The following is an 11,060-nucleotide window of genomic DNA, read 5'->3' on the forward strand; positions in this document are numbered from 1 at the left end:
TTTTTCTTTAAATCGGCGGTGTCCACACCTGTAACTCCAGCAATCTGGAGGCTGAGGCAGGAGGATTGCTATGAGTTCCAGACCAGTCTGATCTAGTTTCTTTCCTTCCTTCTTTCTTTGATCTTCCTGGAGCCTGCAGACCCTTAGAAGGGCACAACCCATGCACATTTTTTTTCCTCCTGAGGTAAGTTCTATAGTTTTCCCAAACAATGCCTCACTTACAATTTTTACAAAATGTCCTGCACCTGGGGCTTATCTTTAGGGACCTCCCTGATAGGCATCTATGCCCTAAACCTTGAAGGTCTGGTTAGAGCCAGCATGGTGGCACAGGTCTGTAATCCCAGCACTCAGGAGGCTGAGACGGGAGGATCCTTGTGAGTTCGAGGCCACCTTGGGCTACACGGTGAGTTCAAGGCCAGCCTGAACTACATAGCGAGACCCTGTCTCAAATGACAAAAGCATAAAGTTATGTCCCACAGTTCTAGAGGCTCAAAGTTGGCAGTTGGGATGCCAGCAAGGCTAGGTTCTGGTGAGGTCCCTGTACCAGGCTGTCAACTGCTGTTTCTTTGTTTTGTTCTTTTTTTTGTTTGTTTCTTTGAGACAGGGTCTCACTATGTAGTTTAGGCTGGTCTTGAATTTACTCTGTAACTCCAGGCTGGCTTTACGGATTTCCAGATTCCTCTTACATTACGGTCCCCCCGTGAATTAAGGTTCCCCCTACACTAAACGCTGAGCAGCTTCCCAGAGATGAGCATGGCTGGAGGGCAGGCGGTGTGGAGCCATGCCTGTGTGCACAGCTGGTTGGCACAGCTTTGGCAGGGGCAAAGGCGGCTCTGTGGGTTAGACTGGGCACCACAGGCCATCTGGGTCGGCCTGCTGGGCAATGCCGAGTATAATGCAGTTGGAGATCTCAGCCCTGCAGAGACACAGGGGACCTCAGGCTGGAGTCTGCACTGACAGCTGTGTGGCCCTGGATGATTCTGCCCAAGGCCCATGTTCTCATCTCTCAGTGTCCAGGGAGCCAAACTGACACAAAACACCTAATAGGTGTGGTGAGCTCCTGAACAAGATGAAACCAACAAACATTAGTTTACTGAAATCCCAGTCACTCAATGGTCGTTGTCTTGCGGTACTGGGGATTTTGGCTCCTTCACACTAAGCTGCATCCCAGCCCATTGATTTTTATTTTGTGACAAGGGCACCTGGCAGGGCTGGAGCTTTGGACCCTCTTGGCCCTGGAATAACAGGTCTGTGTCACCACACCTGGCCACAGTTTCCTTATCCACTCATGGGAGCCCAGGACACACTCGGTTCCAAGTTCAGCAGTGAGCGGGAGTCACAGAGCTTGGGTCCTGTGGTCTAACAGCTGCCAGCTGAGTGTGACAAGTGGCGGGCAGGTCGCAGTGCAACGGACGCTGACCATAGAGAGGTGCCCAGCCCCTAATGTAGGCAAGCAGCCCCGGAACGTGGCATGTCCGAGCTCCGCACTGGCAGGACGGGGAGGCTGGGACTGAAGCCACCGGAAAACCAGGGCCTCGTGTACCGCAGCCTGGGAACCGGGGAAGCGGGGTCCCCCACAGCGGGGCTCCCCACGGCGGGTCAGGTCGCCTCTCGCAGTCCTTTTTCGGTCCCTGAACAAGTGCCCTCCTCCCCTCACAGGAGAGGGGTCTGATAGTGCCTTCGGTACCATCAAAGTCACATCTGGGCATGGGGGGTACTGGGCACTGAACCCCAGGCCTTTCTGCTAAGCTGCACTCCAGCCCCTTTTTTGCTTTTTAAATTTTCTATTGTTATTATTCGGTTTTGGAGCCAGGGTCTTGCTATGTCACTCAGGGTGGACTGGAACTAGGCAGCCCAGGCTGACCTCTCTAGGACCCTCCTGCCTCAGCCTCCCGGGCGCTGAGGTCTCGGCACTGCACCACCATTCTCGGGTTTTCCCTGCGAGGTCCTGCTGCACGCTCAGGCTGGGCTCGCACGTGTGATCATGAATCATGATGCCGGCTCAACTCGGGGTTTCCTTCCGCTGCTGCCCTGCAGTTAGAAAAACTGGGCTGAAGGGGGAGAAGGCTTCAGAGCAGGGGACCCCGGGATGCGCAGGACTCTGGCTCAGCCCACTCACTGGCCTCCGCACAACTCCGGGTGAGCAGGGAGGCGGCTGGGGCACAGCTTGAGTCGCCCCTTGGGAGTGGAGTCAGCACCCCAAGCTGCAGTGAGGCCGAGGGTCCCCTTTCAGACCACCCAGAGTCTGGGAGCCTAGAGGATGGCATCAAAGGGCCCACGCGTTTAAACCATGCGCAGACCAGTCAGGGAAATCTGAAAGAAGTTTATTTAAAAACAGAACAAAAAAGCTTTGGTATTTCAAAACCCAACAATCACCAATCACTAGAAAGTTAAACACCCCCGAGGCCAAAAGTACAAAACCACAGGAGCCCGCAGGCTCATGAGAGGACTCCCGTGCAAGCCCGGCTGACAGCCCCAGGTGACGGCAGGGCCACACTGTGCCCCAGAGCAGGCCAAGGCCCTGGGGCCGGCGTTGCTGCCAGCACTCATTACCCAGCGAGACCCCGACAAAAATAAATTAGAAACCCATTCGAGAAGGGACTCATTAAGTGAGGAGGAGAGCGAGGTTTTCTGACACGAGGCTTTTCCAGGGGTGCTCCCTGGGACGGGGCGAGCGAAGGAGGGGCGCACTTCAAGTATTTCCCCACGGGTGGGTTCCTCTTCGGGGTCCCTTCCTCCCCGCGTGGCCCTCGTCCTTCCGATGCCAACTCACGTCCACCAGGGCTTCGGCATCGCTGTCCCGGACAAGGCACAAAGGGTGGGTGCTCCGGGGACCCCGCGGCGGCTGGGCGCCCCGTGCTGTCTGTGCAAATGGTGGCTGAGTGGCGCTTGCGTCCCTCAGACACTGGGATCTTCCTGTGTGCGGAGAAACAAGGGTCAGCGTGGGCTGCGCAGCCACCCCAGGAGTGGTCAGCTCCCGGCCTGGCTGCTGTCACTCTGACTGTGTGGAGGACCAAGGTCCACACGGTGGGCAAGGCACCCCAGGACCGGCCCCGGGTGACCCAGGGCGGGCTGTTCTCCCTCCTAAGGTCTGGCTTCCTCTCCCAAGCCCTGCCCTGGGGACAGGGCTCTGCGGCGGGGACAGGGCATCCTGCCTGGGCCTGGGATGCTCACTTCCACCCATCCGTTCACTTACAAGTATTAGGGACGGAACCCAGCAGCCCTGCCACCGAACTATCCCCAGGCCTTTATTATTATTATTGTTACTGGATATCTCCCTGTGTCACTACAGTTTGACAAGGGGAGGAAGGAATGGTGGGAAGGAGGGTGGGCGAGGAGAGGAGTTAGTGGGTAAAAGCTCGGCCCCTTCCAGCACACCCCGCCACAGCAGCCCCTCCTGCCTCTCCTAAGTCCTGGTGGCACAGGCAGCCGCTGGCAGGCAAAAGGCGGCTTCACCACAGATAGCAGCCTGGCCCCCAGCACCAAGCAAGGGACGGTCCTGCAGCAGCTGTGGTCAGTCACAGCTTCCTGGGGGCAATGATGTTTCGAGTAAGGGGGGCCATTGAATGTGTCCTGACTGTCAGCAGGGCCTGAGTGACCATCGCAGCCCTGAGGAACTGGCTTCGGAGGCATCGTGCAGCCCTCAGGGGGGGGACAGAAGGCAGTCGATGCATCTGTCCTTCAATTCCCTGGTCCCCTCTCTTAGGATCACTTCTCAGACATAGCTTTTTTTCAGTTTTGCAACTGGGTTTTACTATGTAGTTTGGCTGGCCTTGAACTCACTGTGTAGCCCAGGCTGGCCTTGAACTCTCAGCAATCCTCCTGCCTCGGCCTCCCAAGTGCAGGGACGACAAGCACAGGCCACCGTGCCCTGCTCCAAGTCACGCTTGGATGGCCTCTCAAACCACACTCGCTCCTCTCTCTGTGGCTGAAAGCTGTGGCCTGGTCTTAGTACCGTTCTGCCCAGGGTGCCCCTGGCCCAGCTGGCCCCTGGACTCAGTGGATAGGGGCCTCAGACCCGAGGGACAGGGACAGCCTACCTTGCTCCTGAAGAGGGGCTTGGCTCCGGGCCCGCAGTACTCGTTGTAGATGAGCTTGAAGAGGAAGAGGTGGAAGAGGGTGATGAGGGAGGCCACACTGAACCAGAAGACGAAGGGCAGCCCAGGGTCCTGTTGGGCCATGTGCTCGTCGTGGGCCAGGATGGCCTTGAGGTGCAGCGTGTGCCGCAGGTCCTGCAGGTGCGTGAGGTCGGTGGAGATGTACAGCAGCGGGGTGATGGGCTGTGTCACCATGACTGAGAAGGTGTGGCCGCCCGGTGCCGAGGTCAGCTCCACCGGCTCCTGCAGGCAGCCAGCCTCGCAGGCGTAGATCTTGCCGGGCTGCCCACGGGCCTCCACGGACACATGCAGGTAGGGCTTGCCTTCGGCGTCCGCCAGCACGGCCAGGTCAATGTGGTCATTCTTGTAGCGGATGCCGTGGAGCGCGTAGCTGTTGTGCAGCACGTCAGGGTCGGCCTGGAACTGCAGGTGGTTCTCGGTGAACTGCAGCCCCCCGAAGCTGAGCACCATGCCCTGCAGGATGCCCGGCGCGCCCGCCTTCACCAGGCCCTTGCAGCCGCGCTTCTGGAGTGTCAGCCTCCACAGGTCGGAGAGCTGCAGGATCTGCTGCGCCGAGCCCAGCCGGCTGGGCCACAGGTTCTCGGCGTGCATGGTGGCGTGGCCGCTGAAGCAGTGGTCTTCGTAGCTCAGCGTGGCCTCCATCTGCTCTCGCTCCCGGCGGCCCAGGGAGGGGCTGAGCAGCGGGGCTGGCGAGCAGGACAGCATGTAGTACAGCGTCAGGTTCACAGTCAGGCCAGACGGCGTGTGGGCGTCGGTGATCCTCTTCATTTCCACCCCTGGAACACCATACACCAGACTGTGGGTTAGCAGGAAGGGCCGGAGGGAGAGCCAGAGAGGGGGACAAGGGTGGGGCGGGAGGGTCCTAGTCAGACTGTGGCGCACGCCTGTGATCCTACCATGAAGGAAGCCGAGGCAGGAGGACTGCCATGAGTTTGAGACCAACCTAGCTCCATAGCGAGACCCTGTCTCAAAAAACCAAAAGCAGTCTGCGTCCTAATGAAGTTGCAGTGCTGGTCCCCTCCAGGGTGGGAAAGGTCATCCTCCCCATCTAACATGACTAACTGGAGCCCATGGGCCTAAAACCTGAAGACTCATTCAAGGGAGTAAGGTCTTCGCAGAGCTGGGACACCACACTGTTGGCCATGACCTGGCCCCAACTGGATGGTCAGGCCCCTCATGCCAGGCCTGTCACCCGTGCCCGAACACCCCTGGCCATTTCTCTATCCCTCTGACCAGTCCTGCAGTTTTAAACAACATCTCCCAATTTTACAACAATTTGGGTTGGTACATAAAGACTGACATGGGGTGTCATACAGACATCCCCCAAATCTGAATGAACTGGAGGCTCAGACAGCTGCCCGCCCCAGGGTGTCTCCAGCTGGACACACGTGACAGGCAATGTGAACCTGACAGGGCACAGACTCAGTCCCAAACCAAGCCTTCCCTAAGCTGTCACCCAGCAACCGTGCAAGCCTGCAAATTCTCACTCCTGTGGCCAACGCCTGTCCCACAGGGACACCTCGAAAGCATCGGGATTCGCCCACTTCACAATCTTGGTCCCAGCTACCTTCTCCCTTGCCTGGGCTCCCACAGAAACTCACAGGCTCTCCACACTTAGAAACTCTCGGGGGCTCTCCACACTTACTCCGAACACAGAAGCTGGGATCCTCTCAAATGCAATCAGACCACATCTCTGCCATCTTCCCCTTCCTCTTAGAATAAAACTCAGCCCTTGCCAAGGCCTTCGAAGCCAGCCACTCGCCTAACAAGCTCTGCTCCAGGGCAGGCTCCAGCCTGCCAGGCTTCCTCCCACCGGGAGGACTGGCTGCTGGTCACCACTCAGGCCTCAGCCTAGTGTCTCCTTCTCGGACAGCCCCACTCCCCAGGATGGGGCTAAGCCAAGTGCCCCCCTCCAGGCCACTGACCCTCCCCCGTATTTTCAACTCATTCTACAAGCTGTCTTAAATTTTGCTTTTCTGCTCTGCCTGCCTCCTAACCTACTTGAGCAGCACCAGGAATCAGGAACTTTGCTTTGTTCACTTGTTCCAACTCTGGCCAGAAGCAGTCAATAAATACTTGAATGAATTACACATTGTTTGAGCAACCAAACATGAATCCAGACAACTGGAGCCCTGGAAACCAAAAGCCTTCTTTCTCACAGCCCAGGGAGAGAAGTTTCTGTTTGGGGGAATGAGTCCAACATGCTGAGAGGGGTCCCCAAGCTCAAGCCCAAGCGCAAGGCACACCTCAACTTTACTGGAGTCAGGCCTAGAAGGCCAGGCCTGGCCCAGAGAGACCTCCAGGACAGCAGAGGTCTGCGATGGCCCTGCTGGTCCCCCCTTTAAGAATGACACTAAAAATTCCTCGTTAGTATAGTGGTGAAAAATTAAAAAAAAAAAAAAAAAAGAATGACACTAAAAAGCCGGGCGTGGTGGCTCATGCCTATAATCCCAGCACCCAGGAGGCTGAGGCAGGAGAACTGTTTCGAGTTCGAGACCAGTCTGGGCTACAAAGTGAGCTCAAGGCCAGCCTGAACTACATAGAGAGACCCTGCCTCAAAAAGACAAAAAAAAAAAAAAAAAAAAAAGACACTAAAAAGCTCCACTCCAATCAGGGCTCAACTTAAGAATAAGTAAGATCCAATGTTTACCGTCAATTTTTCCTTTAAACCACACAAAAGTCTTCAGAGGAAGGCAACACTGTAAACACGGCTGCCCAGGTAGCAGTGACAACAAATTCAAGGTCACACAGCTATTAAGTGGCTGGGCACAGATTCAGCCTCCAATCAAATGCAACATCCAAGTTGTAGCCTTCGGTGTCACCTCTGCAGACCTCTAAGGACACCTCTAAGGCGAACCAGGTACCCTTGCATGCAGGTTATGTACTGTGCACCAAGCACTTGCCTAGCCTCACCTGGGCTGAAGAGCTGAGCCCAGAGGTGCTGGTGGTCCTGAAGCAACTCAGCCGCCGGCATCTCCAAGAGCTCTAGCATTTCCTTCCGGGCCAAGTCCTGGAGCGCCTTGAGCTCCTTGGCAGCTCTGCTTTTGAGCACCTGGGGAGTAACGGGGTCGGAGACGTGCACCACCCACAGCACTGTCTCGTCCAGCTGCGACTTGGGAGCCACCTGGAGCCGATTCACAAGCTTCTTCGCGGCCACCACGACCAGGTGCACCTGGCCCGTGGGCAAGGCGGTGGACCGACCCGAGTAGAGGAGGAACTGATGGTCTCCAACCTTCTCCAGGGTACTGGTGAAGGCCTTGGGGAGCGGGCCGGTAGTGGGAGCCACAGTCTGCAGTGCGGCCACACGCTCCGTGGGATTGTTGAGCTGGATGCGCTGCAGATAGACGTGGGGTCGGCCCCGGTGTGCCAGAAAGTCCTCCTGCAGCAATAGGCAGTCGCGGCCCGCGCCGCCGGCGAGGCCAGAGGCCGAGGCAGGACCTGCGCCGGCGGCAGCAGGGCCAGAGCCCGGAGCGCCGAGCTGTAGGCAGCGCACCCGGCGAAGCAGCCCCTCCCGCAAAAGCAGCACCGTCTCGCTCGCCTCGGCCAGCGCGTTCAGTGGGCGCAACTGCACCCAGGGCGCGAAATCCGGCGCCACGGCGGGCTCTCGCTCCCCAGGAGTCACCCACAGCCGGTTGGCGGCCACGTCCAGCGCCAGAAAGCCGTTGCCCACCAGGGCTGGCACTCCGGGGCCCAGCGACACGGCCTGGCCGCGCTCCCGAAGGCCGCGCCAGGTGCGCGTGGCCGCCTCCAGGCAGGCGGAGGGCTCGGCGGCGCCCGGCTCACCGCGGGCCCAGGACGGCAGGTGCAGGCCGCCCGCCGCCCTCCGCGCCCCGGAGCCCGCGAACCACAGCAGCAGCAGCAAGAGGCCGAGCAGAACAAGCAGGCGGCGGGCCCAGCTGCTCGACAGCAGCCCCGGCAGCCCCTTCAGCCGCTGCTGCAGCCACATCGGGCCGCCGGGCGCGGGCGACGGCTCGGGGGCGGCCGCGGGGCCTGCCGCCCAGCCCACCGGCCCGGCCGCCCCCGCCTCACTGCCGCACCGGGATCGCGACGCCCAACGCGACGGCCGCCTCTGCAGCCGCCCCTACTTCTTCCTCTACCGCGACTTCCCTCCTGCCGTCAAACGACACGGGCCGTAAACCGCCGCCGAGCGTTTTGCGACAATAGAAAGGGGACGGGCCGAGGCAAGGGGCGGAGCGGAAGGAGGCGGAGCCACGGGGGGCGGGGACACTCGCTCTAGAATTCTAAACAGTGAAGTCCAAGGGCGGGGGTGGAATGGGGGTGGGGCTGGGGTGTGCGGGCTGCGTCCAATTCGCTTAAAAAAAAAAAAAATAGCACGCACAGAGCCAGCCAAACTGAACATGTGTTGGGGCCTGTTTGCTACTGATGAATTCAACAGCCCTAAAATAAGAAAGTAAAAAGAATTGTCATTTCTGTAAAACTGATGATCATTAGTTGGAAGGAAAAAAACAAACTAGAACAGAAATTCCCACTGAAACGATTTCCTAGGAAATATTTTGTTGACAACTTTTCCAGATCTGTCTGGCCCCGTAGACGCGAGATGGGAGCAGGAGTCCAGGCCAGGACTGTCAGTTTCTCAAACGCTTTTTTTTTTTTTTTTTTTTGAGGCAGAGTCTCCCTATGTAGTTCAGGCTGGCCTTGAACTCCTGAACTCCTGGTGATCCTCTTGCCTCAGCCTCCTGAGTGCTAGGATTACAGGAGTGCTTTACCAGGTCTGTCACACACTCTCTTCTTTTAATCATATTTTATTGATGCATGTTTTTGTTTTAATATTTAGCTTTTTGATCCATTTCGATATTAGTTTGTTGCATGGTGAAAGATATGGGTCTAACTTGAATGTTCAGCATGTGTAAGTGCACCATTTATTAAGGAGACTAATCTTTCTTCCAGTGAAAGTGCTTGGCACCTTTGCCAAAGATAAGGTGGCTGAATATTCGTGGAGTTGTTTCTGTATCAACAATGTCTTTAAGTTGTAAATTGTCAATGACAACAAAAGTTTTTCAGTTGGGTATGGTGGCATATGTCTGAAATCCCAGAAACAGGGAAGCTGAGGCAGGAAGATCCTTTGGAGTTTGAGGCCAGCCTGGGATACAAGTTCAAGGGTAGCAGGCACTACAAAGCTAGTCCCTGTCTCAAAAAAAAATTTTTTTTTTTTTTTTTTTTGCTTTTGGATCTTGGTAAAAAAATTCAGCTTGAGCCCAGGGCTGCACAATGAGCGACTGTTTCCACTCTGGTTTCAGGACATTCCGAAGCCAGATAGGGTTTCGCAGTTGTTGGAAATTAAATGGTCACTTGAGGTGGCTTCTTTTGGGCTGTGGGCAGACCCTGAATTGTCTGCAGAACTTGAGGGCCAGTGCCTGCTGGAAGATGTCTGTCTGGGTGACCCTAATTCTAGTGTGTGCTTCATGTGTGTGTGTATATGCGTGTGCATGTGTATATGCGTGTGTGTGTGTGTATGATTCTAGGAATGGAGCCCAAGCCCTCAGGCACCATAGGCACAGATTCTAGCACCCTGCTGCCTTGCCCAGCCCAGCTACCTTTTATCTAAAAAAAGATTAGCTGTTGACAGTGTCGGTGCCTGACTGTAGCCTCAGCTACTTGGAAGGATGAGGTGGGAAGATCGCTGGAGCCCAGGAGTTTGAGGCCAGCCTGGGTAAAACAGCAGGACCTCTCTAAATAAATATCACCAAAATATCCATAGTGATGCCAAGCATGGTGGCACACACCTGTAATGCCAGTGCTTGGGAGGCTGAGGCAGAAGTGCTGCAAATTTGGGATTTGCAGCCTGGATTACACAGCAAGACCCTGTGTCTAAAACAAGAGCATCACACTACACTAGGTATCACGCCATGTGGCTTACACTGCCCTTTAGCTGTTGAACTAACTTTGGCTAAGAAATGCCAAACAGCTACATGATACAAAATACAAAAAGCACAAAAGAGTAAAGGATGATTATTAAGTCATTTCCTCTCCTGGGGCCCCTGTGAATCTGTCCCTCTCCCCACCTGTCATTAACTGTCTCTTGGATACTCTTCCAGACACTCTACTTGCTTACAAAGATAAACACAGATCTTTATTTTGTTCCTTGGACAGAGATTATAGCGTGCAGACCCAGGCATAGTGGCACACGCCTGTAAACCTACACTTGGGGGGCTGAGGCAGGAGGATCACCATGAGTTTGAGGTCAGCCTGAGCTACATAGTGAGTTCAAGATCAGCTTGGTCTACAAAGTGGGACTCTGTCTCAAAAATAAAAAAAATTTAAAAAAAAAAAAGGAAAAGAAATTATAGCATGTGATATACACTTGCACCCTCTTTTTTTTTTTTTTTTCTACTTAAGGGAACAGCTTGGAAATCCTATTATTACAGGTGCTACGTGCTGATGGGAAAGTGACAGCCGATCTGAGAGCACAGAGAATGTGTCCCTCTAAAGGCATAGCTCCTCCTGTCCACTACAAGGCTGGAAGACAAGAAGCCCTCCCAGCGGGCACTGCTGACGCCGGGCAGCCCCTGCATCTCCTAGCACAGCTGAGCGCTGCCCCTTTAACTGCCTACAGCACGTGTTGCACGCTCTAGGAGCAACATCTGGGCGGCAGCCACTGCCGCTTAAAGAGACAGGCCCTGCTAGAGGAGGCGAAGCTTGGCCCGGGTTCAAATTCCAGCAGTTTGCTGAAGGGGACCGGAAGTGGATACCAAAGCGGGGAGGGCAGGCCTGGCCAGAGAGAGCCCTTTCTGCGGAGGGGACAGCTGCTTCCAAGATGACTTCCCGCCTGATGTGTGATGATCCTGAGGACAGGCCTTGTTCCACGGCCCGGCCACAGCGTGTTTTTGTATCTGTGGAACCTGACCATGAAGGGAGGGTCTCCTGGGATTCTAGCAAACAGGAGGTTAGAGCTAGGTCCAAAGGGTGCCATGTGACATCAGG

General features: G+C 55.9%; 1 protein-coding gene across 1 annotated transcript; it reads right to left on the reverse strand.

Annotated features, from left to right (window-relative positions):
* Positions 1–2,303: 2,303 nt before the first annotated feature.
* Positions 2,304–8,247, reverse strand: Kiaa2013 (KIAA2013 ortholog). Its single transcript, XM_003471419.5, has 3 exons — positions 7,032–8,247; positions 4,041–4,894; positions 2,304–2,916 (listed from the first exon to the last, which is right to left on the reverse strand). Exons 1-3 carry the CDS (start codon positions 8,062–8,064, stop codon positions 2,899–2,901), a joined length of 1,905 nt encoding a protein of 634 aa, XP_003471467.2. The 5' UTR covers positions 8,065–8,247; the 3' UTR covers positions 2,304–2,898.
* Positions 8,248–11,060: the final 2,813 nt, after the last annotated feature.

This window comes from Cavia porcellus, unplaced genomic scaffold (genome assembly GCF_034190915.1).
Source record: "Cavia porcellus strain 051 isolate PalLab524CR breed Dunkin Hartley unplaced genomic scaffold, mCavPor4.1 scaffold_25, whole genome shotgun sequence".
NCBI classification, from domain to species: Eukaryota; Metazoa; Chordata; class Mammalia; order Rodentia; family Caviidae; genus Cavia; species Cavia porcellus.

What these genes read in the sequence shown, in the direction of transcription:
- Kiaa2013 (XM_003471419.5), bottom strand. Translation starts at nt 8,064, where the DNA reads ATGTGGCTGCAGCAGCGGCTGAAGGGGCTGCCGGGGCTGCTGTCGAGC. An exon ending in GGCTCAGCTCTTCAGCCCAG is followed by an intron (nt 4,895 to 7,031) that starts GTGAGGCTAGGC and finishes ATGGTGTTCCAG; the next exon opens with GGGTGGAAATGAAGAGGATC.